Source organism: Drosophila takahashii, chromosome 2R, assembly GCF_030179915.1.
Source record: "Drosophila takahashii strain IR98-3 E-12201 chromosome 2R, DtakHiC1v2, whole genome shotgun sequence".
NCBI lineage: Eukaryota > Metazoa > Arthropoda > Insecta > Diptera > Drosophilidae > Drosophila > Drosophila takahashii.
This window is the reverse complement of record NC_091679.1, coordinates 33492066-33519143: the sequence shown is the minus strand read 5'-3', so window position 1 is coordinate 33519143 and position 27078 is coordinate 33492066. Positions and strand designations below refer to the sequence as shown.

At 40.1% G+C, this 27078-nt stretch overlaps 2 protein-coding genes and 1 long non-coding RNA gene across 3 annotated transcripts; 2 read left to right on the top strand and 1 right to left on the bottom strand.

The window, feature by feature from the left end:
* The first annotated feature begins 3450 nt into the window (after positions 1-3450).
* Positions 3451-7935, top strand: LOC108069416 (uncharacterized). The gene is made up of 4 exons (XM_070212652.1): positions 3451-3599; positions 3653-3836; positions 4195-5475; positions 5893-7935. The coding sequence occupies exons 1-4, from the start codon at positions 3550-3552 to the stop codon at positions 7732-7734; spliced, it is 3357 nt and encodes a 1118-aa protein (XP_070068753.1). The 5' UTR covers positions 3451-3549; the 3' UTR covers positions 7735-7935.
* Positions 7936-9316: 1381 nt separating this feature from the next.
* LOC138912771 (uncharacterized) lies at positions 9317-10342 on the top strand. Its single transcript, XR_011418327.1, has 3 exons — positions 9317-9438; positions 9651-9726; positions 10178-10342. It is a non-coding gene; the product is annotated as an uncharacterized lncRNA (long non-coding RNA).
* Positions 10343-24893: 14551 nt separating this feature from the next.
* Positions 24894-25740, bottom strand: LOC108069263 (uncharacterized). Its single transcript, XM_017159267.3, is given in 2 exon segments — positions 24894-25617; positions 25619-25740. Coding segments are annotated over 2 exon segments (690 nt in total). The 5' UTR covers positions 25726-25740; the 3' UTR covers positions 24894-25034.
* Between the last annotated feature and the right edge of the window lie 1338 nt (positions 25741-27078).

Here is a 27078-nt window from a genome sequence, read left to right as displayed (position 1 = left end):
GCTGCTGCTGTTGCTGCTGCTGTTGTCACTGCCGTAAGGAATTTGCATGTAATGCACTTGAAAGTATCACGGCTTCCGTAATTTCCATAGGACCCATTCGGCCATTTCCAGAATGGCAACATAGTCAACTAGTCAACGCAGCCACTATCAGCATCAGCAGCAACATGTTGCTGCTACAGAGTGGCAACAGCAACACCAGAAGATATTATCGGGGCAAAGTAGCAACACAAAGTTGTTGTCCCCATTTTGTTGGGCAACTGTGTCTGCTCTCGACTTGTCCTGAAGTTTTTATGTGCCCGTCCTGAAACTAATAACCGTAATGCTTAACGTTTATTGAAAAAAGGTGGCCAGGTGGGGTGACGTATATATAAATGCCACGCCGGCAGTCGGACAGTTCATAAATATTTCCAGCAGCTGCACGGATGCAACTTTTTGGCGTCGCATTTAATGAAGCAGCCACTAGCTTGACCAATTCCCCGTCCTCATGGCCAAGGAAATCAAGAGTTTTACCCAGAAAAAGTTTCCGCCCGACAGTCTGGCACTTTTCCTTTCAGCACTGCGAAGATAACTTTCTAAGTCGTGTTCATACTTTACTTGAACTTAAGTTAAAGATGTGGCAAATTTATTTTGAAATTTATTTCTGAATTTATTTAAGCAATTTAAACAATTAAAAAAATCATTGTTTGTTTTATTGATAGTTTGATAGTTTTTTCTCAGTGAAACTAGAAGACATCTGTGGTCATCTACAAATGGTGGCCATATATTATGCATGGGCTGGAAGAAAAATGATCAACAAATGATTGACATCGGGTGCTGCCCCTGGTCCCTCCCAGAATTTTCCCACTCTCAAAACGGAGAAGTTGCGTTTTCCGGCCAGAGAAACTTTGGCAAAGTGAAAAACTTGCTGTCAGCATTAGATAAGCGCCACAAGTTAATAGACTTGTAAAACACACACACTTCTTCAGTCGCTGTTGACCCCTCGAAAGGAGGGTGGTGTCTATCTGAAACGAAAAAGGAATACGCCCACTGCTGCGGAAGGGGAGGGGCAGTCGACTGGCGGCTTATCAGCCAACTAACAATTTAGGTTGTCAACTTGAAGGGCAGCCGGAGATGTCTATCGGGGGTGTGGGCCAGAAACTTTTCTGTTTAACTAGACTTTTGCTTAATTTGAGCGTCTGCGGCTTGGCCTCTGGTCCTTGGTCCTTAGCCCCTTTTGTTTGATCTCTGGCCCGGTCAAAGTTTAGCTCATCAACAAATGATCCATGGATTGCTGCTATTTGGGGTGGGTGAAGGGGGATTGACAGCCCACTTCCGTTGTGTGCGTGTGTGCCTGCTTATCAACAGTAGCAACTTCCCAAGTCGATTTCAATTAATCAATTGTCAAAATACTTGACAGCAGAATTTATAACTCATTTGAAGTAGCTACCAAGTCGGGGAAACCGAGGGAAACCGGCGACAGCAGCAGGATGTTGCTGCGGCTGCTCGGTGTAAACTTCAAACACTAGACGACAAAGTACGGTGACAAACAGAGGTGTCTGGAGAGCCCAATGACAAGTGTAAAAATGCAATCACAGAGGCGTGGCATCTTTATACATTGTAGCTACAACAGCTTGATGTTGCTGCTGCTGCTGCTGTTGTTGCTGGCGTTGACATTGCCATGTCATCACTCTCGCTCAGACAGTCAGTCAACTAGGAAGTCCTCCCCCCCCACCGCTTCCCGTTGGGGTTTATGTTCTGTTATTTACAATAGCGCATTTTTACACATATTTTTTCAAAGTCAACAACATGATTTTCGCAGTCTACGCTGCGCGACGTGTGCATAAAACCCAAACGCAGCAGCAACTCGAGTACGGCGGCAGCAGCAGCAGCAACAGGGAAACAACATTTACATTTTAAGTAGTTTTTAAATCGCTGCAGACAAACGTCAGCGTGTTGACAATTTATCATGGACCTGCTCCTTCGTTTGGAAGTGAAAGAGTGGGTGGTAGTGGGTGGATTTGGGCGGTGCGACGTGATACATCCGGCACCAAGCGTCGCGCTAAGGCCAGTGCAATTTTTGATTGATTGCTGTCAGCTGGCGGAGTGTTTAAGCACAGACTCCAACTACCAGGACTGCCGCGTATTTGCCAGCAGAAAATACCAGAAAATAAAGAAGAAAACTCCACTCACTGCTCTTTGCGAATTTTCCTTTTAATTAATTTAAGGCCGAATGCAACTTATTGATTTATGTGCGGGCCTGCAAATGAGCCCGAAAGGCGCCAGCGGCGGCGGCTGTGTCCACTTAAGGGAAGAATACTCAATTAGCTGCGACTGCGAATGACGATGATGCGCAGGCAGGAGCACCTGAAAAAAGAGTTGGGAATTATAAGCGAGTTTTTCCTCGTTCAAAATGGGTTAACAGATTTATATTTCCATTTTTAGTAAAGAAACGATAAATAAAATATTATTGAATTTTTGTTACCCTTTTACACGTGCTTCAAATATTTTAAAAAATCTTTTTATTAAATTAATAAAATATCTTAAATTTCGAATTGGTTTTTTTTGATCCTTTTCCCAGTGCACCGACTCCATGACTCACTTCTCGCAGCTCGTTAAGTTGATCACATGGCCAGCGGGTCAAGTGTCAGGACAAGTGTCAGGACTCCCTTTGCACATCCTCTGGATGCATTTTCACATATGCAAAATTAATTATTTGGCGGATCTGTTCGGAAACATGGCGGAAAGTTTAAGTCCCAGCATTTTTTTCGCCGGACGAAAATTCAATTGAAACTTTGCAGACGACAGAGAATGCGATTGCGACAAGGCTAATTTCCGTGTTTCCGTGTTTCCTCGATTTCTACTTTTTGAGAAGTTTCCATAAAGATGCCGATGCCAAAAACTTGCATTCAAGTGGAGCCGGGCAAAGGAATTTATGAAGTGCGCGCCCGCGGCTGATTGCCCACCATTCCCCCTTCTTCCAACCAATTTTGATTGTCCAGGAATCGAAGAATTTTTACTTTATTTGAACTCGCATCTCCCGGCCATCCATCCATCCATGGTCATGGCCATGGCCACTTGAAGCGCATTTTCTGCGCCATTTCCATTCCGACTTCTGACTTCTGGCCTTTAGCTTTATTCCCCTTGCCGCCCTTTTTGCTGGTTTGATAAATTGTCTGGAAATTACAAATGGACACAGAGGCCAATAGCTTTTAGGCAAAGTTCTCCGCGCTGCTCTTGTTTTGGTTTTGGTTTCGTTTTCGGTCAGGGGCATTTATGGTAATTTAAAATAAATGTGTGGCCCTGGAAGGAGCTGAGCATTCGCAGGCGCTTCCTGTCTATTTACGCTGATTTATGGCCGAGCATTGTTGACTCTTAATGGCAAATGTCGACAAATTTGCTTTAATGGTCAATATAACAGAGGCTGCTGCTCTGTTTTTTGATTTATGCCCAGCCGACACCCCCGAATCCTCGAACCCAGTCGCCTGGGACTCAGTTTTCGGCTGAAAACCGAACTTGGCTTGGTTATCAGTCACTCAGCTTGGCCTTCGCCTAAAAATTCGTTCGTAGAAGATGGCAAATAAATGCCGCTGCGGTGCCCAAACTCTGGGCGGGGAGAACAGGTGATTTTTTTGATTTTTTACCCCCATCTGATTGCTAATTTTTTCCATTTTAGGGGTGTCTTTTGCGAAGGTCCCCTTCTGGATGCTGTCCAGAGGTCAAAGATGTTTCCCTGCTGCAAACACTTTGTGGACATGAGCTGCATTTTTACACCCGCCCAAACGTTGGCCGATTTCGATATGTTCAGCCATTGCCGCAAAAACGATGGCTCCCTGAGGTTCCTGCAAATGTTTGTCGAGGTAAAGTCTGAGAAATCAGAAAGGAATTTTATTGCTGCACCTAAAAAAAATTGATATGATTTTACATTATTTAAGATAAATTTTAATTTGATATGCGGCCTGGTAATTTTGAACTGGTCGAAAAGAGTATTTCATGTAAAAACGAAATGGGTTTTGCATGACCTTAAATTTACATGGCCATATCGATTTTACGGGAGCATGCCTATTTCCTAATTTCTTCTTTAAGATCTTTAAAAACTTATTTTTATAGAAGAAAAACTCCCTGAAAACATTGGAAAACCTAATATTTTTTGATCTTAAATGTTTTAAACATAAATTCTTACAATATGTCCTATTATAAATCCGTTTTTCCCCGTAGAAACACTTCAACGACCCCGGGTCGGACCTGGAACCCTGGACTCCTCCGGACTGGAAGGCCCAGCCCTCGTTTCTCATCCGGATCTCTGATCCCGAAATAAAACAGTTCGGATCGGATGTCAATCGACTTTGGAAGCAGTTGGGCCGGCGCGTTAAGGACGAAGTCAAGGAGAGCCCCGATCAGTACTCGATACTCTACGTGCCCAATCCCTTTATAGTGCCCTCCTCGGATTGCCGGGAGTATCGATACTGGGAATCCTTTTGGATCGTTCGTGGGCTGCTGCAGTGCGGCATGCATCAGACGGCTCGTGGGATGATCGACAACTACTTGTCGCTGGTTCAGCAATATGGTTTTGTGCCTGGTTGTGGTAGGATTTACTGTTCGGGTCGCTCGAACCCGCCACTGCTGATCATGATGGTCAAGGCCTATGTGGAGGTGACCAGGGACGAGAAATATGCCATAAGTTCGCTGCCTCTGCTGGAGACCGAGTACGAGACCTTTGTGAGCAAGCACTCGGTTCAGGTGAAGGGCAAGACGATGTATCAGTACCGCGACTCCTCGGCGGGACCGCGACCCGAGGCCTATAGAGAGGATCTGGAGAGTGTGGCCAGCATCCAGAGTCCCGTGTCGCGGGAGGTTATGTACACAGAACTCAAATCGGCCTCGGAATCGGGCATGGAGTTCAGCTCCCGTTGGTTTGTCACCGCCGATGGCTCCAACCAGGGATCCCTGAGGGACACCAAAACCTCTGCCATTGTGCCCGTGGAGCTGAATGCCATCGTCTTCCGGAGCGGCAAGATCCTGGCCGAGTTCAATCGCAAGGCGGGCAATACTCAGAAAGCCGATGAGTATCAGGACAAAGCCTGCGGCCTGGTAAAGGCCATTCGGGATATCTTGTGGAACGCCCAGGCGGGAATTTGGTTGGACTACGATCTGGTTAATAATAAGCCACGCAACTACTTCTGCTGCACGAACTTTGCCCCCTTGTGGGCCCGGGCCTTTCCCCTCGTCGACACCGATAAAGTGTCCAAGGGGGTGATGCATTACATCAGGAGCAATAATTTGGATGAGCAATATGGCGGCGTACCGCACACGATGAACACGGAAGCGGGTCAGAAGTGGGACTACCCCAATGTCTTCCCGCCCATGATGTTCCTGGTCGTCGAGGGCCTGGACAACCTGGGCACTCCGCAGGCCAAGGCCATGTCCAAAAGATGGGCCCATCGCTGGGTGAAGTCCAATTATGCGGCCTACAAGTACGAGAGCTTCATGTTCGAGAAGGTAAGACGCTTTTATTTATAGGTATATATATTTTATCATGTAGAAAACTAGTAAAAATCGCACTTTTAACCTAAAAAGTATGTACTTTTTAATTACTCCTTTTTAATAATTGCAAAATACTATTAAATATGTGGAACTGTAAAATATAAAAAAATAATAATCATCATTAAGACCTTCTGTTGATATAGCTTTAAAAATAAACGCACTGTTAGCTTATAGTTTTACCTATAAGTTATATATTATATATTTGTTTAATTTTGACTAAATACTAATACTACTAACTAATTGAATATCAAGTTTCGCTTTTCCTAGATTGTCATACGGGTTTTGGGGGCTGTCAGAGTGATATCTCCCTTTCAAAACTTATTCATTGTAAAATGGCTGTCCGCTAATCGGATTTCTCCCTTCTTTTTCCAGTACTTCTGCGAGGAATTCGGCACTTCTGGCGGAGCTTGTCCGGAGCACACGCCAGTGGGTTACGGCTGGACAAACGGGGTGGTCATCGAGTTCCTCTGCAAGTACGGAAAGGAAATTCGCTTGGCCGACGACCTCGACGAGGGCTGCAAGTGCAAGGCGAGAGGGGCGAAGACTGCCGGACGGAACGAGTACATTATCACCAGTGAGGCCAACATGGATGAGCAGCCGTCCAAGAAGTCCTGCGTATGTGGTGCTGCTGCCTCAACAGTGGGAGCCACATCTACTACCCGAAACTCTGCCTCTTCTGGTCAGCAGAAGCAGCAGCAAACGGAAGATGACTGCTCCTGCGGCATTGCCCAAAAGCAGCGATCTCAGGCGCAGCAAGGACAACCAGGAGCGGAAGGAAATTGCTCCTGCGGACCAGGAGCACATCAGCAGCAGACAAGAACACAGCAGCAACAAACACATGGGGCAGACTGTTCGCAAAACCAGCAGCAGCAGCAAAAATCCCAGCAGCAATTACAGGGAAATTGTGGAGTCTGTGGATCGCAGAAGCAGCAGCAATCCCAGGTTCAGATGCAGCGATCTCAGGTGCAAAATCAGCAGGGACAACATGGAGCAGATTGCGCCTGTGGGGCAAGATCACAACAGCAGCAACAGCAAAAGTCCCAGCAACAATTTCAGGCCAAGGATTGCTCAGCCAAAGGAGCTCCAAGCGCCGCCAGTTGCGTAGTGTGTGGATCGCAGAAGCATCAGCAATCGCAAACGCAAATGCAGCAGAGAAACATGGGACTACAGCACGATCCCGATTGTCCTTGCGCCGGACAGCAGCAGAAAATGGGAGGACTCATTGTCGTTCCGGGGCCGAAACAGCCGCTTAACGACGACGACTGCGAGTGCTCCGTGGACGAGCGGCAGCTGCAACAGATGCAGCAGAAGCAGAAGCAACAGGATTGCGTGCAACAGCAGAGGCAGCAGCAGCTGGAGCAACAGCGGCAGCAGCAACATATGCAGTACGAACAGAGACAGGAGGATTGCACATCGAAGCCACAGCCGCAGGATTGCTCCCAGCATCTCAAGAGCAATCAGCAATCGGAAGGAGCCTGTGGTTGTATGGACGAAGAGGATCGGGCGGAGCAACAGGATCAGGATCCGCTGCTGACTGGGCACTACTTTCCGGTGGCCGATAAACAAGATGACGGTTGCTCTCAGAAGGAGGCGCCGCAGGACACCGATGCAGGATCCGATGGTTGTGGCAGGGATGACTGCCCGGATCCTAATCAAGACGATTGCGGTTGCAATGGAGAGGAGAAGGCGCCACAGGCTGCCCTTCCAGAATGTGCTCAGTCGAAACCACAGCAATACGAAGCGGTCGACGATTGCGGTTGCGGGGCGGGTCAATCTCAAGGTCAAGGTCAGGGCAAAGGAGCCGCTGCGCAACCACCTCCTCCTCCTCCGACCTCCATATGTCCCCATTGTGGCGGCATCACAACTGAGCCGCAGACCGCTTGGCAATCCACCCATTCAGTGGGCACCAATCGACCCTCGGTGCCGCAGGACGATGACTGTGAGTGCTCCAAAGGAGGCGCCAATGCAGCGGGTCAGCAGATGCGTGCTCTCCAGAGTGGTCCCAGCAAGACGACTGCCAGTGGAGCTCCCGAATGCGGTCCCTGCAAGCCTCAAGTACCCTCCGACTATCCTGCGGGCCATGGACCCAAGCCCTTGCACAACAAACAGTTCCCACTGGCAGATCCTCTGAGCACTGCTGGCGCTTGTCCACCGAAAACTGAGGTCACCAAGAAGAAGAAGTGCTGCAACTGTGACGAAAAAGAAGAGGAGTAATACATCTACTTGACCAAAGGATCCGCACCTTAGAAGAATGAAGCGAAGGCCGAAACGAAGTACTGGAACTAAATTTTAGTGTGTCAAATTTGTAATGCTTTTTCCTAAGACCAGAGGCCATTTTAAAGATCATAACATCTGGCTACTAATCAATTATAGTTTACATTTTATTTTCTTGAATAAAACATATTTTAATCTGTAGTTATTTAACTAGCAAATGGTTTACGGGAACTATAGATAGAGGCATAAAAAGCAGTATTTATAGGATCTTTAACTCTCAGTAATAGCTTTTACACTCCGGAAAATGTCGTCGAAACATTTTTTCGTTCCAATGGGAGCAATAAGATATTAACAACCATCAGATCCGATCATGAAGTCCATTAATAAGGTAACTTCGGATGACACGATATCATATTTCACTCATGTTACTGAAGGTGCCCTATAGTCAGTTTATTGGCTTACCAACGGGGCAATGTTCAGTCTATCAGGATGGTTGACTTGCTCAAATGGTGTCTCTCTGCCACATATTGCATCAGCCGCCTTACTGGCATTTTAAACTTCGAGGTTGATTTTAAAACGGGTCAAGCAAAAATTACCAGACGAGCTACAATATGTGCAGCATGCTGTCATTTAATTGTGTTAAGTGTGGTGGTTGCGTTTTTCAGCAATATACGCGAAGTGATAAAAATATGGGAATTGCCGAATCCTATTCAGGAATACATTTTCAAAGCTTTATCAGCACTGCGCATGATTAACATATTTCTGGCTTTGGGCAGTCGATGGTCTAATCGTCGGTCATTTATGCGCCTCGTCCACTCTTTCCACCACCAGTTTAGTCCTGAGATCATTCCGTACTGCCGGAGAAGCATTGTGACTACACTCATAAAAATTAATTTCTAAATTTTGGAAATCTCGCCATCGAATCGGCCTACCTTTGCAAATAGAAAAAAAATTTCTTGTTATTAGAAAATTGTCCTTTGAATACAGAAAACCTTTCTTGATGGAAAAAATTCAAGAAAGAATTTTTCTTAAAAATAGAAAAATGAAAATCTCATATGTTTGTTTTGCCGTCGCAGCCAAAACATTTTTGTACGTATTTAAGGACAAAATCACCTTTGAATATATGAATGAAATGACCCTAGAATATAGGAAAGTAGCCATTGACTTCCTTCGGCTGCCGAATGTTAACGACAAGAAAAACGAAGTGGGACGAAGGGCCTACTCGGCCCGACCATGGTGGAACTATACAAGGTGATCTCGTCGCGAGAGCTGCCCTCTTTCGAGGACGTTATTTGTGCCATCTATCTATCTAGCTTTCTCATTCTATCGCTTAAGAGAGACAGAGAGGTAAACATATTTAACGTCCTCAGCAGAGCTGACGAGATCACCTTGTATAGTTTCACCATGGGTGGAACTATACAAGGTGATCTCGTCGCGAGAGCTGCCCTCTTTTCAGGACGTTATTTGTGCCAGTCTCTATCTAGCTTTCTCATTCTATCGCTTGAGAGAGACAAAGAGGTAAACATGTTTAACGTCCTCAGCAGAGCTGACGAGACCACCTTGTATAGTTTCACCATGGGCCCGACTACTACCCGGCTACCGACTTCTCTGATCCCCCGAGCGTCAGTTGTGAAAAAAATTCGTGAGTGATGGACGTGATTTTCAAGCGGATAAGAGGTGAAGCCTTTTTCCGAATATTCAAAGGTATGTAAATATATAATTTTTTGTATAGCGCGCGTACAATTGTATGTATGTAATGAAAGGATAAATTTCAAATCTCTTTACCAAGCGTATACCAATTTAGTTGAATTGTTGTTTAGCTAAGAGCTACGTACATACATACATTTCTACATAAATTTGTGGGTGTACAGTTCTATAATAACTTTATCTTATTACTCGCATTTTATTTATTTCAGAGTGAAAATACCTGCAGTTGCATCAGCCAAATAATTTGTTTGTCGAAGCTGTAATTTTGTTTTAAAACCTTCTAAGGTAAGAAAAATACTTATGTTGTATTTGTTTGACATACTTACATATGTATGCATGTAAATATCTATGCATGTACACGGCTCACCCGATCTGAAACCCGATTTTCAACCCTTTCATATTCTGCTCCTCTCTCTCGCTCGCTTGACCTACGCGTCGCGACGTTTCTCTCTTCACCTTCTTAAAACTGACACGATCTGCCCTGCTTACATTCGGTCTCCCTTCGCGCAAAGGACTGTATGTAAATATATATGTATGTATGTACGTGTCTCTCCCGTGCCTCTCTCTCTCTCTGAAATTCGATTTTCAACCCTTCATTTTCTACCTGTCTTGCTCATCTCTCTCGGTCGTCTGTCCAACGTGTTTGTATTTTGGCTATTATTAACATTACATTATTTCAAAAAAGTTGTTTATCTAAAAACAAATCATTGATATCCCAATAACTCTTTTTTTATAGATGAGAAAAGGCGAAGAAAATGGATCACCTTAGGTCATATGAAGTTCAACATACCTTGGGTAATAATAATGTTTTCTTGAGTCAAAAATGTGTTATTTAAAAATGTTTAAATGTTAAGTGTTAAATGTTTTAAATGTAAATAAATATAATATGCAAAAGAAAAAACCAAGTTAAATTTTATTTTTAGGGTTTCAGTGTTAATATAAAACTTCCTTTCAAGAAATATTATTTCTTAAATCAAGAAATATTATTTCTTAAATCAAGAAATAAAATTTCTTGAAAGGAAATTTAAACAAGAAAGAATTTTTCTTGTTTAAAAGGTGCCTTTCTAAAAAACCCTTTCTTGTTTTAAGAAATTTAATTTCTTGAAACAAGAAACAAACCACCTTTGAAACAAGAATCGCCTTTCTTGTTTTAAGAAATATTTTTTCTTGTTTTTATGGTGGCTTTCTAAAAAACCCTTTCTTGTTTTAAGAAATTTAATTTCTTAAAACAAGAAATATTTTTTCTTGTTTTAATGGTGCCTTTCAAAAAAACCATTTCTTGAAACAAAGGTGAGGTCGCCTTTGGCAAAAATTCAAGAAAGAATTTTCTAGATTTTAAGGAAATTCTTCGATTTTTTTTTATGAGTGTAAGGTTTTCTGCTCATCCATGGTGTCGACTCTCCATATTATAATAGATTTTGCTGCCATGCGAAAAGAGCTAAATATTTCTGTGGCTCTGGCATTGGGGGGCCTCGTGAGCGTGATATTCATCATGAATGTGCTCACTATGCAGTATTTTATAGCGGTGGCGACTATCCGAGGGCGATACATCCTTCTGAACACGGAACTACAAGCGATTGTGGCTGAAACGCGGTCTTTAACTCCCAACCGCGGTGGCGTATTTATAACCACATGTTGCAGCCTTGCCGATCGCTTGGAAAACATAGCTCAAATCCAATCCGATTTGCAAGCCCTTTTGGAACTTTTGACAAGAACCTACCAAGTTGATGTTGTCTGCTTGATCATCAATTACTATTCAAATTTGTTGGCCAATTTATACTTAATATTTAGCTTTTATAAAGACGGCGCTATAAAAGAGATTTCACCCAAGCTCTCCATAGTTACTTACATTACTCTTTTGGCATTTGGCCTGGTCGATTACTGGATAAACGCGTCCAATATATTTTACCTGATGGATGCCCATGGAGAGATGGTCCAACTGCTAAGTGAACGAACTATCTTTCCACTCGGCTTGGATCAGAGATTGGATGCAGTTGTGAGTCGTATATAAATTAAAAACCTCTATAATTAATTTAATTATACGGATATGTTTTCAGATCGATAGCTTCACTCTGAACCTGGTGCGAAACCCATTCGAGCTTCATTTCCTTGGCTTGTTTAAAATTAATCGATTTGCAGCGTTTGCACTGGTTAACTCCCTTTTAACCCACACAATTATTCTAATCCAATATGATATTGAAAATTTGTAAGAAAACTAAAAATACATAAAATAATAGTGTTATTAGTAATGTGCACGAAAAATACAATTTTCTTTAAAAAATTTTTTTAATAAAAACACACACTCGTCTTCATCTCAATGACTTATCATATGATAAATCAAGATTTATTGACCATTATAGAAAAGACTATTTCAACTGAAGATCAGTAACAAGCGAAGAACTATATCTAAATTTCATTGTGTAATTTGTAATGCTTTTTCATAGTTCGCCATTTTAAAGAACTATTAATCAAAATTATTTTTTTTTTAATCTCCCTGAAAAAAATTAAAATTTTAAATAACTTTTACTTGTTGCCTAGGAGAAAAAAACCAACTTTAGTGCCGTTGTTTTCTCGTCCGCAAATTTAAAGTATGCTTAAACCATGAAAAGAATGCTTTAATTATGAAGGCTTGGAGGTAACTCCTCTCTAAAATAAGAATTGTACAAAAAGTGTATTCTGAAAAACCCACATCATCATGCACTCAATAAATTAGGTTTCTTCAGATAACATTATATGATACTTAACTTTGTGCAATTAGTCACTTGTGGCAGTGCATTGGAGTCAGCAAATTGACAACCAATGTTCAGTATATCACAATGGATGACTTGGTCAAGTGGTGTCTGTCTATTATATATTTCACCGGTCGGCTTACTGGCGTTTTAAACTTCGAGGTCGATTTTAAAACAGGTCGAACCAAAGTTACTAAGAGGGCTACTGTATGTGCAGCCTGCTCGCACATAGTTATGTTCATACTGATGGTTTACTATGTGGTCAACTTACGTGAGCTGGTCAAAATGTGGGAAAAGTCGACGGCCGTGCAGGACGAGGTGTTCATAGTTTTGGGAGTGTTTCGTACAACTAGCGTTTCCGTGACTTTGGCCAGAAGATGGTTTAAGCGTCGGTCATTTATGCGCCTGTTCAACTCCTTGCGGCAGCAGTATAGTCCGGAGATATTACCGCACTGCCGAAAAATCATTGTAATCAAGTTTTTCCTCGCCTCAACGGTGGAAGCTGTACATATCATCATCTTTCTGACTATGCTGCAGAAGCACTGGAACTTATCCATCGCTCTTAGCTTATGGGGTCTCCTTAGCCTGATTGTCATCATAAATGTGATCATTATTCAGTATTTTATTGCCATGGTATGTATTCGAGGTCGATACATCCTCTTGAACAAGGAGCTGCAAGCAATTGTGGCCGAAGCCCGATCGCTAAGTCGCAATCACTGTGACGTTTTTATGACCACATGTTGCAGCCTTGCCGATCGACTGGAAAAAATTGCTCAATCGCGATCCGACTTACAAGCGCTCAGCGAACGTTTGACAAGAACCTACCAATTTGAGGTGGTCTGCCTATCACGTACTATTTTAATTTGGTAGCAGACCTATTCTTCGTATTCATCTTATATAAAGATGGTTTCGGTTTTGTCCCCAAGTTCATCATAGGTATATATCTTTTTTTAATGGCATTTCAATTCGTCGATCTCTGGATAAACGCGTTAAATTTGATTTACCTGCTCGATGTCCACGAAGAGATGGTCCAACTGGTGGGACAGCGGATTACTTTTCAGCCAGGTCTGGATCAGAGATTAGAGACAGTTGTGAGTTAACAAAATTAGAAGCAATTGATTTCTTTATGTTTATAAATCCATTTTCAGATTGATAGCTTTTCTTTGAACCTGGCTCAAAATCCATTCAGGATTCGATTCCTTGGATTATTTAAAATTGATAGATTTGCAGCTTTTGCAGTGCTTAATTCAGTTTTAGTTCACGCAATACTTCTAATTCAAATTGATATTGAAAGATTGTAAAGAGATTGTTTATTAGTATGCTTTTTTAATCCAATAACTCTGAATCAAGGTTTCTTTTTAATTTGTAATAATAAAGGGATATAAAAAACTAAATACTTGACAACAGATTCAGAGCAATTAAAATAAAATGGGGATAGGAAAGCGGTAAAGTGTAGTGCTAACTTCCAATTCTACCAAATACCTTTAAATTTAATTAGTTGAAAGTCCTGATGAGTAGCAGTGTTATGGATGTCAAGTTCTGCACAGTTTAATCCGATAAAATGATATTATACTGAATAGGAAATAATTAATCTCACATGTCAGAGCTTCAGAGCTAGCGAATTGAATTTTCTCCTGGGAAAATGTTCAGTACTCTGCAATGGATGGACTAGTCAAAAGGTGTTTTTACATCATATATTTTTCGGGGCTTGCTACCGGTCTTTTTAATTTTGAAATCGATTTTAGAACGGGTCTCATAAAGGTTACTAACAGAGCAAAAATATGCGCAGCCTGCCTGCACACACTCATCTTTATTTCAATGATTTATCACCTGATAAATAAAGATTTATTGACCTGGAACGATGCTAAAGTTCTTCGTGATAACGTATACTTGGCTGTAGAATACAATCGAGTTATTTGTTCTCTACTTGCTTTGGTCAATCTTTGGACCCAACGTAGTACCTTCAAACGATTATACAACTCGTTACGCCGACTTTATCAACAGAATCCCGACATAATCTTGTATTGCCAAAGGAGCATCGTCAGGAAGTTTTTCTGTGTCAAAACGGCGGAGATTTTACAAGTTACAATTACCTTTTTTGTACTACGAAATGACCTGACTATTCTTGTCTGTATAAGGACTTGGGCCATTTTCAGCCTAATGGTTATAATGAATGGGATCACTACGCAGTATTGTGTTGCAATGGCGATTATTCATGGGCGGTACATAGTTCTGAACAAGGATTTGAAAGCGGTTTTAGCCGAAACGCACTCACTCAATCGCAACAAAAGGGGAGTTTTTGTGACCAGATGTTGCAGCCTTGCCGAGCGCTTGGAAAAAATAGCTCAGTCCCAATCTCAGCTACAAGTGCTTACCGAATGGCTAAATAAAACCTACCAAGTTCAGATCGTCTGCATGGCCATTACTTACTATTTTAACATGATCGAAAATTTTTACCTAATATTCAACTTTATTAAAACCCCCTCCATATATCCGTGGCCTAAGTTTGCAGCAATTACTATAATGAGTTTCACAGTTTTGTACTTCATTGATTGCTGGGTAAACTTGTTCAATGCATTTCACCTACTGGACGCTCACGAAGAGATGGTTACACTGCTAAGTGAACGGTCTCTTTTTGAGCCAGGTTTGGATCAGAGATTGGAGGCAGTCGTAAGTCGGAAGAAAATTAAAAACCATTATCTATATTATATATTTCTATAATATATTTTTCCAGATCGACAGCTTCACTCTGAGCCTGGCCCGAAAACCGTTCAAGCTTAAATTCCTCGGCTTATTTGAAATTAATCGATTTACAACGTTTGCACTTCTCAACTCTTTTTTAAGTCACATAATTGTTCTAATCCAATATGATATTGAGAATTCATAAAGAAAATTTGATGTTGATAAGATTACTTGGTTATATATTGTCCGTGAAGGGTACGGGTTAGAGGCCTGCATGAATGTATTTATTTCCAAACTTACAGTACTGTACAGCTGTACACGGTACTCACATTTAGTGTACTCATACAATATTGTAGAGAGTACCCACTCTACCGATAGTAACTGAGTACACTATTTTAGAGTGAACACTTTTTTAATACTATGTGTTATGCTTCTCAATCTGAACAATACTATGAGTGTCGTCTCAATTACTATTGTACAGTACTGTACTCTGAGTAAAAAAAAAAGTGCAAATTTGTATTGGAATAGCCCATCAGAAGATGAAGACTCCATAACTCAATCTAATCCACAAATCGATCCTGTTTTTGAAGACTACACTCAACCAATCCAAAGCAATAGCCTTCATAATACAATTAATGATGAAATCGAAACATATTAAGACGTTAAAATCTCGTACAGTGACGACTTTAATGTCCTGCAACGGTGATTTATCAATAAGAAAACATTTCCATTATTAGACAAACTAGGCCTACAAATCTTAGCGGTCCCAGTAAGTAGCGCTCCGTCGGAGAGGGCGTTTTCAATTGCAAAAAATCCAATTTCCGCAAAGCGTTCCAAAATTGCTTCGACTGGTCAACAAAATAATGTATTTAAACTCCAACATAGACAGCATTAATGAAAATGTCTTAAATAGCGATTAATGTATTAATAAATCCGTCAATATTTTATGACTAACGACACTTTGTCTCTTTCATTAGGTTTTAAGTGATTCTGCTAGTGGATAGATTACAATATTACAAAGAAATAAGCAAGCTTTAACATTTTATAAATTCAGTAGGCCTTGTAATTTTGGGAAAACTTCATTCACTGTACAATGAGTTATTGTACACCAAAAACACTGTATTCACAATATACTGTACTGTGTCTGGAAAAGTGAGTACAGTATTTGGCAATACAGTCACAAGTACTGCATTCACTCATATTTAAAGTAATGAATACAGAAAAACTTATACAAGTATTAAGAATGAGTGATTCATTTGTCAGTTTGAATGCATTCATGCAGACCTCTAGTACGGGTTATGATTAAAAAGTCTTTTAAAGGCCAATCCTTTCCGTTCAAATTCCGTTTCAAAGGATATTGATCTTAGTCTGAAGTTGGCAACGCAATTAAGTACCCTAATTGTGTTAAAACCATCCGATTCTGAATCCAGAATTATCATCGATGGGTCATAAATTAGATTGCTTCAGATGACGCGAAATAATGGTTAACCCCAAGCAATCAGTCATTGATGTCTGAACTTTGCAATCAGCGAATGGGCTAAACAACTGAGAACTGTCCTGAAACACTATTTAGTACATCACAATGGTTGACTTAGTCAAATGGTGTCTGTCTGCAACATGTTATATCAGTCGCCTTACTGGCCTTTTAAACTTCGAGGTTGATCTTAAAACGGGTCGAACAAAAATTACCGGACGAGCTACAATAGTTGCAGCATGCTGTCAATGTATTTTGTTAATCATGCTGGTTGCGTATGTGGTCAATATCCAGGAAGTGATCAAAATATGGGAATTGCCGAATCCTATTCAGGAATACGTGTTCATGGTTTTATCAGCACTAAACACAATTTGTGTTTTTCTGGCTTTGCTCAGTAGATGGTATAAACGTCGGTCATTTATGCGGCTATTCAGCTCGATCCTCCGTCAGATTGGTCCGGAGATACATTCTTTGTGTCGGAGAAGCATTGCTGCCAAGTTCTTCTGTGCAACGATGGCGGATCTTTTACGTATTATACTTTCTCTGTTAATGATGCGGAAACAATTAACCGTTTCCGTGGCCCTTGGCGTATGGGGCATTTTCATCCTGAGAGCCACCGTGAGTGTGCTCATTGTGCAGTATTTCGTTGCCATATTGAGCATTCAAGGGCGATACATCCTTCTGAACAAGGACTTGGAAGCAGTTGTTGCAGAAACCCGATCCCTGAACCCCAACCGCAGCGGGGTATTTATGACCAAATGTTGCAGCCTTGCAGATCGCTTGGAAAAAATATCTCTGTACCAATCTGATTTACAAAAGCTCATTGAACGTTTGTCAAGAACCTATCAAGTTCAGGTTGTCTGCTTGATCATCACGTACTACTCAAATTTGGTGGCGAGCTTGTACTTTGTGTTCAGCTTTATTAAATATAGGGATTCAACAGCGAAGAGTCCCAAAATCATTATAGCTATTTACTGTTCTCTTATGGTTTTTTACTTCCTCGATTTCTGGATAAACGCGTTAAATATTTTTCACCTGCTGGATGCCCACGAAGAGATGGCTGAGCAACTAAGGCAGCGGGCTTCTTTTCAGCGAGGTTTGGATCGGAGAATGGAGGAGGTTGTGAGTCGAACCAATTACAAACAATTTGCATTTTTTATTAAGTTTGTAAATATTTTTCCAGATCGACAGCTTCACTCTGAACCTGGCCCGAAACCCATTGGAGCTTCGATTTCTTAGTTTATTTAAAATTGATCGATTTTCAATGTTCGCACTGCTCAGCTCTCTTTTGGCCAACACAATACTTTTAATACAATATGATATTGAAAATTTATAAAGAATATTCGAAATACATAAGATTATCTTATCCACCTACAAATGTAAAAAAAAATGTTGACAAACAAATAAAAAATTATACAATTATTATTAGACTATTTAGGCAGTAAAATGAATATGGGAATGGGCAGTGTGGCTTAGTTCATTTCGGTGCTAGCTAAATTAAATTAGTTTAAAATCAAGATGTGTAGCAGTATTCAGTATGTCATATTCTCAGCAGTTTGGTCGTTATAATGCCAATATTTTAGGTAAAAGCGATGAAATGATGTTATACTCGATGGGAAATAATTACTCAAACATGACAGAACTTCAGAGTCAGCGAACAGAGTTTTCGCCCGAGCAGTTGTTCAGTATACTGCAATGTCTGGCCTAATCAAAAGGTGTCTGTACACCTCATATTTATTAGGGCGCGCTACCGGGCTTTGTAACTTTGAGTTCGATTTTAAAACGGGTCGAATAAGAGTTACTACAAGAGCCACAATATGTGCAGCCTGCTTGCACACACTCATCTTTACCTCATTGATTTACATGGTTACAAATGTAGATTTTTTGTCCATTTTGATGAACCAATCGAATGGTCTGTGTAAGAAAGTATACCTGATATTAGCGTGCGCTCAAGTTACTTGTATTCTTCTGGCTTTGGTCAGTCGTTGGACTCAACGTGGGACTTTCATACGGCTCTATAACTCGTTTCGCCGACTCTATCAACAAAATCCTGAGCTGGGCCTGTATTGTCAAAGAATAATCATTACGAAGTGTTTCTGTGTCAAGGTGGCGGAGGTAGTAAGCGTAATATTTTACACTTATACACAACGAAATCAGCTGACCATTTTCGAGTGCATAAGAATTTGGGCTCTATATAGCCAAATAGTTATAGTAAACGGGATCACTACGCAGTATTTTATTGCCATATCAAGTATTCGAGGGTGTTACCTACTTCTGAACAAGGATTTGAAAGCGGCTTTAGCTGAAACGCAGTCACTCAATCCCAAGAAAAGGGGAGTATTTGTGACCACTTGTTGCAGCCTTGCCGATCGCTTAGAGCACTTAGCCAAATCCCAATCTGAGTTACAAGTGCTCACTGAATGGCTAATAAAATCCCACCAAGGTCAGGCCGTGTGCATGGCCATCAATTACTATTTAAACTTCTTGGCGAACATTTACATAATATACAGCTCTATTAAAGTCAGCGGCTTTACGAATGCTTGTCTTAACGTTGGAGTGATTTCCTTAACGGGCTCCACAGTTTTTTACTTCATTGATAGCTGGGTAAACTTGTTCAATGTATTTCACCTGATGGACGCCCAAGAAGAGATGGTCCAACTGCTAAGTGAACGGACTCTCCTCCAACTAGGATTGGATCAAAGATTGGAGGCAGTTGTGAGTCGAAAAGTCTTTAATATAATAATCTTTTTTTCGCTTATACATTTTCTTTCAGATGGAGAGCTTCACACTGAACCTGGTCCGAAATCCGTTAGAGTTTCGATTTCTTGGCTTTTTTAAAGTTAACAGATTTGCATCATTTTCCTTTCTCAACTCTTTTTTAACCTACGTTATATTTTTAATCCAATATGATATTGAATATTTTTAAAACATTAAATAAATGCAGAGGATGTATTGATTTTGAAAGGATATTTATTCCGTGATCAGCATCAATAGACGAATCGATCTAGCCATGTCTGTCTGTCCATCCGTTCGCCAGTATCTCCTTTACTCTGAGATAATAATAACGTATTAAATTTAAAAAAAAATCAGAAGACTACAGTATATAGCTGTTACAGGAAGAGTTACAAAATAAATGTAAAAAAAATTAAAAAAAAAAATTTTTTTGCAACACATACGAAAGTAAATGAAATACTTCTGAGATTACATGTTAATTAAATAGAAACGATCTGCAAGGGTAAATAGTTTATTGTTTGTAATAAAATAAAAAAAATATCCTTGACAAATGTTATATTTCATTATTGGTATTTCAGTTTTTAGGAAAAAGTGGAACAATTTACTATAGTCCCAGCTTTCTATCCTTCCTTCTATTCTATCTAGCTAATTAATTTTTAATCAAGATGAGTAGCTATTTGAAGTAGGTCATATTTTAAGAGTTTGAAGTCATTATAATGCCAATACTGTGAATGATTGTAGATGAAAAGATACAATTCTAGAAAGGAAATAATCAGTCAAAAATGTCATAGCTTCAGAGGCAGTGAATTGGCATTTCACTCGATTCATTTTTCAGTATACTGCAATGGCTAACCAACTCAAGTGGTGTCTGTACGTTTTCTATTTTTGCGGGCTCGCTATCGGGCTTTTGAACTTTGAGTGTGATTTTAAATCAGGTCGAACAAAAATTACCAAAAGAGCAACGTTATGTGCAGCCTGCTTGCCGACACTTCTCATTATCTCAATGATATACCATCTAGGAACGTTAGATAATTTGTCCACATTGTTGAACCACTCTAATGTTCTTCATAATGTCGTATACCTAGTCATAGATTACACTCGTTTTATTTGTGCTCTCCTGGCATTGGTCAGTCGTTGGACTCAACGTAGGACATTTATGCGGGTCTACAACTCGTTCCGACGACTTTTCCAAAATAATCCTGATATAGTCCAGTATTGCCAAAGGATCATCGTTAGAAAGTGCTTTTGTATCAAAATGACGGAGGTGATACAATTACTAGCTACCATTTATTTCCTACGAAAGCATCTGACTATTCCCTTGCTTATACGGATTTCGGCCCAATTTAGCCTAACGGCCATAATAAATGGGATCACTACGCAGTATTTCATTGGGGTGGCGAGTATTCGAGGGCGCTACATTCTTCTGAATAAGGATTTGGAAGCAGTTTTGGCCGAAACACGATCCCTGAATCCCAAACGAAGGGGAGTATTTATGACCAGATGTTGCTGCCTTGCCGATCGCTTGGATAAAATTGCTCAATCCCAATCTGAGTTGCAAATTCTCACCGAAAGGTTTTTACGAACCTTCCAAGATCAGGCCGTCTACATGTTCACTCTTCACTATTTAAACTTGTTAGGGAATATTTACGTAATATACTGCTTTACCAAAAACAGGAGTTTGGCAAATGGTGGGCCAGACCCTACAGCAGTTGCTTTATTCACTTTCACAGTTTTGTACCTCATTGATTGCGGGGTAGACTTGTTCTATTCATTTTACCTGGTGGACGCCCACGAAGAGATGGTCCAATTGCTAAGCCAACGAACCCTCTTCCAACCAGGTTTGGATCAAAGATTGGAGTCAGTGGTGAGTTGTTGTCGGCATAATCTATAATAAGTTTTAAGTGTATCTATTTTTTTCCAGATAGATAGCTTTACACTGAGCCTGGCCCAAAATCCTTTAAAGCTTCGATTTCTTGGCTTATTTGAAGTGGATCGATTTACAGCATTTGCTTTATTAAACTCTTTTGTAGCACACACCATTATTTTAATTCAATATGATATTGCACAATTTTAAAAATAACTAATTAAAACCAAAAACATAAACATAAAGCAAAAATTTTTTTTTTGTATGTATGTAATACACCTGATGGACGTCGAAGAAGAGATGGTCCAACTGCTAAGTGAACGGACTCTCCCCCAACCAGGATTGGATCAAAGATTAGAGGCAGTTGTGAGTCGAAATATCTTAAATATAATAATCTTTTGTATACTTATACATTTTCTTGCAGATGATAGCTTCAGCCTGAACCTAGTCCGAAATCCGTTAGAGTTTCGATTTCTTGGCTTAAGTAAACAGATTTACATCATTTTTCTTTCTCAACTCTTTTTTAACCCACGTCATACTTTTAATTCAATAATAAAATAAATTATAACAAATAATTAAATAAAATCAATGCTACTTTAATTATATTTTGTATACCCTTGATTCCTGTCAGAAGTTTGTAACGCAGTGAACTTTTGTTTTTAAATATACACGCAAGTAAATCAAAATGTAACATTTTTCTAATACCTCTTTATTAAATAGAAACTATTTGCAAAAGTATAAAAGCTATGTTTTTAATGTTGTCTTTCATTTTTGGTATTTATATTGGTTAAATAGTACTGTATTTATTTAAGCAATGGACTGCTATTAAACATTTTTAAGATACATTTTGTTTTGATGAACTATAACGCTAAACCACTTAAGGGAAATTTTGCCCCTGCTCACATCGAGTGGTAGGCACATTGCATTACAAGTTTGAGGGCATTAGACACTGAAGAGACTTTATACAACAAGACATGACTGAGATCATTATATTTATTACAAAGAGCCAGAAATCCCTTCAAGCTTCAGTTTCTTGGCATATTTAAATTTGATAGATTTGCTGCTTTTGCACTGCTTAATTCCCTTTTAAGCCACACAATTGATATAAAAATTTTTTAAAGAAATTTCAGTATATAATTCTTAATTTAAGAACGATTTTCTTAAATTTAGACTATTTTTTTTTTTTTAAAAGGAGGAGTTCACCCACCACACACTTTTAAATTAAATTAGTTTAAGATCATGATGAGTAGCAATATTATGGTTGCTGTCAATATAAGCCAATAAGTTATGCGATTCCAATGAAGTGATATTATACTGAAAAGGAAATAATTATAATTAGTCAGACCTATCAGAACTACGGAGCCAGCGAATGAACTTTCCTGGCCGCGGTGGAATATCGTTCAGTATACTGCAATGGTTAACATAGTCCAAATATCTTTTTTCATCTCATATTTTTTCGGTCGCGCTACCGGGCTGTTGAACTTTGAGGTCAATCTTAAAACGGGTCGAATAAAAGTTACGAAAAGAGCTACAATATGTGCGGCCTCCTTGCACATGCTCATCCTCTTCTCAACGATTCACCAGCTGATAAAAACAGATTTTTTCACCTTTTGGTTGAATCATGCTAATGTTTTTCGAGAAACTGTTAATTTATTCGCAGATTACTGTCGGATTATTTGTGCTTCCTTGATTTTGTTCAGTCGTTGGACTCAACGTAGATCCATCATACGTCTCTACAACTCGTTTCGCCGACTTTATCAAAGGAATCCGGAGATAATCCTGTACTGTAAAAGAAGCATCGTTAGAAAGTGTTTCTGTATCAAACTGGCTCAGATAGTGCAAGTTATTGTTGTCGTTTACACACTGCGAAATCAACTATCTATTCCGCTGTGTTTGCGGATTTGGTCCACATTTAGCCTCACGGCTATACTAAATGGGATTACTACGCAGTACTATATTGCCATAGCCAGCATTCGAGGTCGCTACTTACTTTTGAATAGGGATTTGGAAGCGACTGTTGTTGAAACACGATCTCTCAATCCCAACCAAAGAGGAGTATTTATGACCTCTTGTTGCAGGCTTGCTGATCGCTTGGAAAAAATAGCTCAGTCCCAATCTGAATTACAAGGGCTTACCGAATGGCTTTTGAAAACCTACCAAGTTCAAATCGTGAGCACGGTCATATTTTACTATTCAAACATAGTGGGAAATTTTTACATGTTAGTCAGCTGTAAAAGAAACAGGACTTTAACAAACGGTTGCCTAAACGTTGGAGTTGTTGGCCTAACGGTTTTCACAGCTTTTTACTTCATAGATTGTTGGGTAAACTTGCTTAATGCATTTTACTTACTGGACGCTCACGGAGAGATGGTCCAACTGCTAAGTCAACGGACCCTATTTCCACCGGGGTTAGATCAACGGTTAGAAACAGTTGTAAGTTGGAAAGTTTTCCATTAAATAATAATTATACCCTTGAAGAGGGTGTTATAATTTTGCTTCGGCTCTCCGAAGTTAGATTCCGTCATCCCTTTTAATTTAATATATCTTATTTCAGATAGATAGCTTTACACTTAACTTGGCCCGAAATCCATTAAATCTTCGAATTCTTGGCCTGTTTAAAATCGACCGATTTGCTGCATTTGCCTTTTTAAACTCTTTGTTAACTCACACAATAATTTTAATCCAATATGAAATTGAACAGTTTTATAACTATTAAGTAAAGAAATGCTATAATAGGTTTATATAATGAAATTACACACAGAAAAACGTTTGGTTATAAAAAAAAAAAGGTATTTAAGAACTTTTTTTTATCTTAGTGTAAAGACGTCGTATAAAAAATTATTTATTTATTATAGTTATAAGAAATAGATTTATTTAATTTTACTTTCTATGAATTATTTGTAAGAACAAACAGTAATTAAATAAAGAATATTGTTCTTAAACTTAGACAGTGTTTTCTCATCTCAGTGTACATTTGTTTAAGATGTGTTGCAGTGACAAGGATGTCAAGTTGTAAAGAGTCAGGGCTAGTACTCAACCCAACAAAAAGTCGTCCAAAACAAAAAACTTCATACGAAAAAAACGTCAAAAAATTTTGTTTCATATGAAGTTTTTTGTTTTGGACGACTTTTTGTTGGGTTGAGTACTAGCCCTTATATTGCCAATATTTTAGGTAATTCCAGATGAAATTATATCACTCTTAAAAGGAAACAATCAGTCACGCGTGTCAGAACTTCATAGTCAGTGAACTGACCTTCAGCATTTAAAAGTTCAGTTTACTGCAATGGATAGCCTAGTCAAGTGGTGTCTGTACTGTATTTCATATTATTTCGGACGCGCCATCGGGCTTTTAAACTTTGAGGTCCATCTTAAAACGAGTCGAATAAAAGTTACCAATTGCTTGCAATTTAATAATAATTTGAAAGTTTGTATAATTTCTTCCAGATAGATAGATTCACATTGAACCTGGCCCGGAATCCATTAGAGCTCCGAATTCTTGGATTATTCAAGATTGACAGATTTTCATCATATGCCTTATTTAGCTCTCTTGTAATTCACATTTTACTTTTAATCCAATATGAAATGGAACATTCATTTATCTACTAAATATGAAACATACTAAATTTTAGACGTCTTATTCGAATCTCTTTTCTAAAAAAAACATAAAATTGGAATCCAGTTTGCCTTAAGCCCACTATTATTTCGATTACATCTACAAAGATTGGCAAGATTGAAAATAAAAACCAATCCTACACAAAAAAAAAAAACTTAGTAAAATCAACTGTAATAATTGTCAAATAGGCCCCAAACAGCAATTCTACTAAGTAAATAGTCATTTCACAACAACAAAATACACACAATTAGCAAAGACACAAACCCAAAGCAAAAACAAAATACACGTAACTATTTTAATAGTTACGTAACTATCTTTGCTGGTCAATTTTACCAAGCAAATTTTTTTGTGTGTAACTCTGGGATATAGTACATTTTTAAAGACGGTTTTTAGAAAAATACAAATCAATTTCAGAAAAATCTAGATAGATCCTGCAAGGGATGGCGCAAAGGAATTTCACAGTAGCAAGTCGTAGTACTTGGATAGCCCCCGCGGAAATTACAACACCTCGGGGATAATTCTCTCCGGGTATAGCAGGTGCATCAGAAGCTCCTTGGTGACCTCGACTTTGATGTGGGAGCATCCATAGCCATTACAATCCAGTTCATGCTCCTCGTCGTCCAGCACATAGTAAACATCGCTGGCCAAGTCCGATGAAAGATCCTGACCTGGGTGAAGGACCTTAAGAGCATCACGCCGGAACACTTGGATGGCCAGAACTACTTTTTGACTGGATCTCAAGCAGGAGTCCAACCGCTCGTCCCCGGGAATCGTTGCCTGCGCACAGAAAGCCTTGTCCATCTGGAGGAGCAACCTTCGGAAGATGAAGCTGGCGAAGGTCTTTCGCTGCCCCTCGTTTAACTGCCTCCTTCGCAAGGAACTCGGCTGCAGGACGGCAAATCCCACGTAGAGCATCAGCAGTAACTGGGTGGAAATGGACAGGGCCAAGACAAAAAGAAGGTACTCCTCATCGCAGCGCCTTGGGTTCGGTGGTGTTCTGCAGTCCAATAATGGCGGCACGCCCTCTGTTACGAAACCGGGCTGCAAGGTGGCCACCAACATTATCACCGGGTTCAAGAGTCACGGGGTCAAATTTGGAATTTCGATGTTGCCGTCTTTTGTTCTGTCTGCGTACTAACGAACAGTTCAAACTGGACACCCATGGCCTGCTCTTTGTTAAACCATTCATCAGATTCAACCTAAATTTTGTTTTTCACTCAGTAAAGTTAACCTGAAGTTAAATTGTTTAGAAAGACATATTCATTTCCTCAATGTGATGTTAATGTTACAAAATACAAATCTTTGCAGAGACTGTTATTACAAGATTCAGTGAGATATTCGGACCGACAATCCTGAACAAGAAGAGAACGATAGAAGTTTACAGTCAGATAAATCTTTACATGATATTCAGAAACTGATCTTTTCCAGGCAGCAATTAATCAAATTAACTTGACATTGAGAAATTGGACCAAAATATATTAAAATATGAACTAAGTGGAGTCTAAAACCACAGATCTTCGATCTAATCGTATTTTAATCCTTTTAATCGGGTAACCAAAATGTAGATCCGTTCTTAGACGAGTAGTATTTCCCCTGGGGAGGACATTTAAAGAAAGTAAGAGTGTGACTGAGAACATCGACTAATTTCTTCCCTGACATGCCATTCACAATCCACTATGGTTATCTTTATGGGCCTGTCAATATCTTTATGACGCGCCCACATCTATTCACCACCACCCACGCCCTCCCGCCGAGCGATATACATTTGGACAAGGACACATTTCGGGGGAAAGCGAAAGTATCCTTTGACACAATTTCCGCCAGCCTCAAAATCAGGTCGTCCTGTCTCTGTCTCCAACGCCATATCGCTCTCTTTCCAACTGTGTGTGTGTGCTCAGGCTTGTAATATTTGTGAACGAATCATTGATGTGTGCGGCGAGACACACACACAACACATATGCGTTCAGCTGCTCACTGACTCATAAGCTCACCCACACCTACACCCGCCCATCCAGATTCGAACCGAAATATGCGCGCTCCATTACAACAGAACCCCCATACCGTCGAGAAGACCCTCTTCCGATGCGATTGTACGGCTCTGATATTATTGAAATGCCATTTTGATTGGCTTTGATGTGTGTGGATGGGCGAGTAACGATTTAATGTTGCTAAATGTTTTATGCAGATGCCCCGATACCAAACCATACCATAGCATATCGTACATATGTAGGTCCTGTGATGTGATTAAGCGATAAGTAGTCAGCCATGCATCATTCTGGCCAGAGATATTAGTTTGTTCTCCCGGTGATTGCACTCCACGCTAATTTGATTGAATGGCCTCCGAATGGTTCTGCATAAAAGAGTTCGTTTGGGAGATTAAATGGGTTGGAATGCGGATCGGATCCCCCATGGCCTCTCGCTTCCGAGTTCCTATCCAATTATACACTTATGGCCATTTGTCAGTGGAATGTGTCAACAGTGCCGCGGCATTGTGTGTGTGGCTGGGGCTGCGAAATAAGAGCCGAAACCCACACCGAGCATC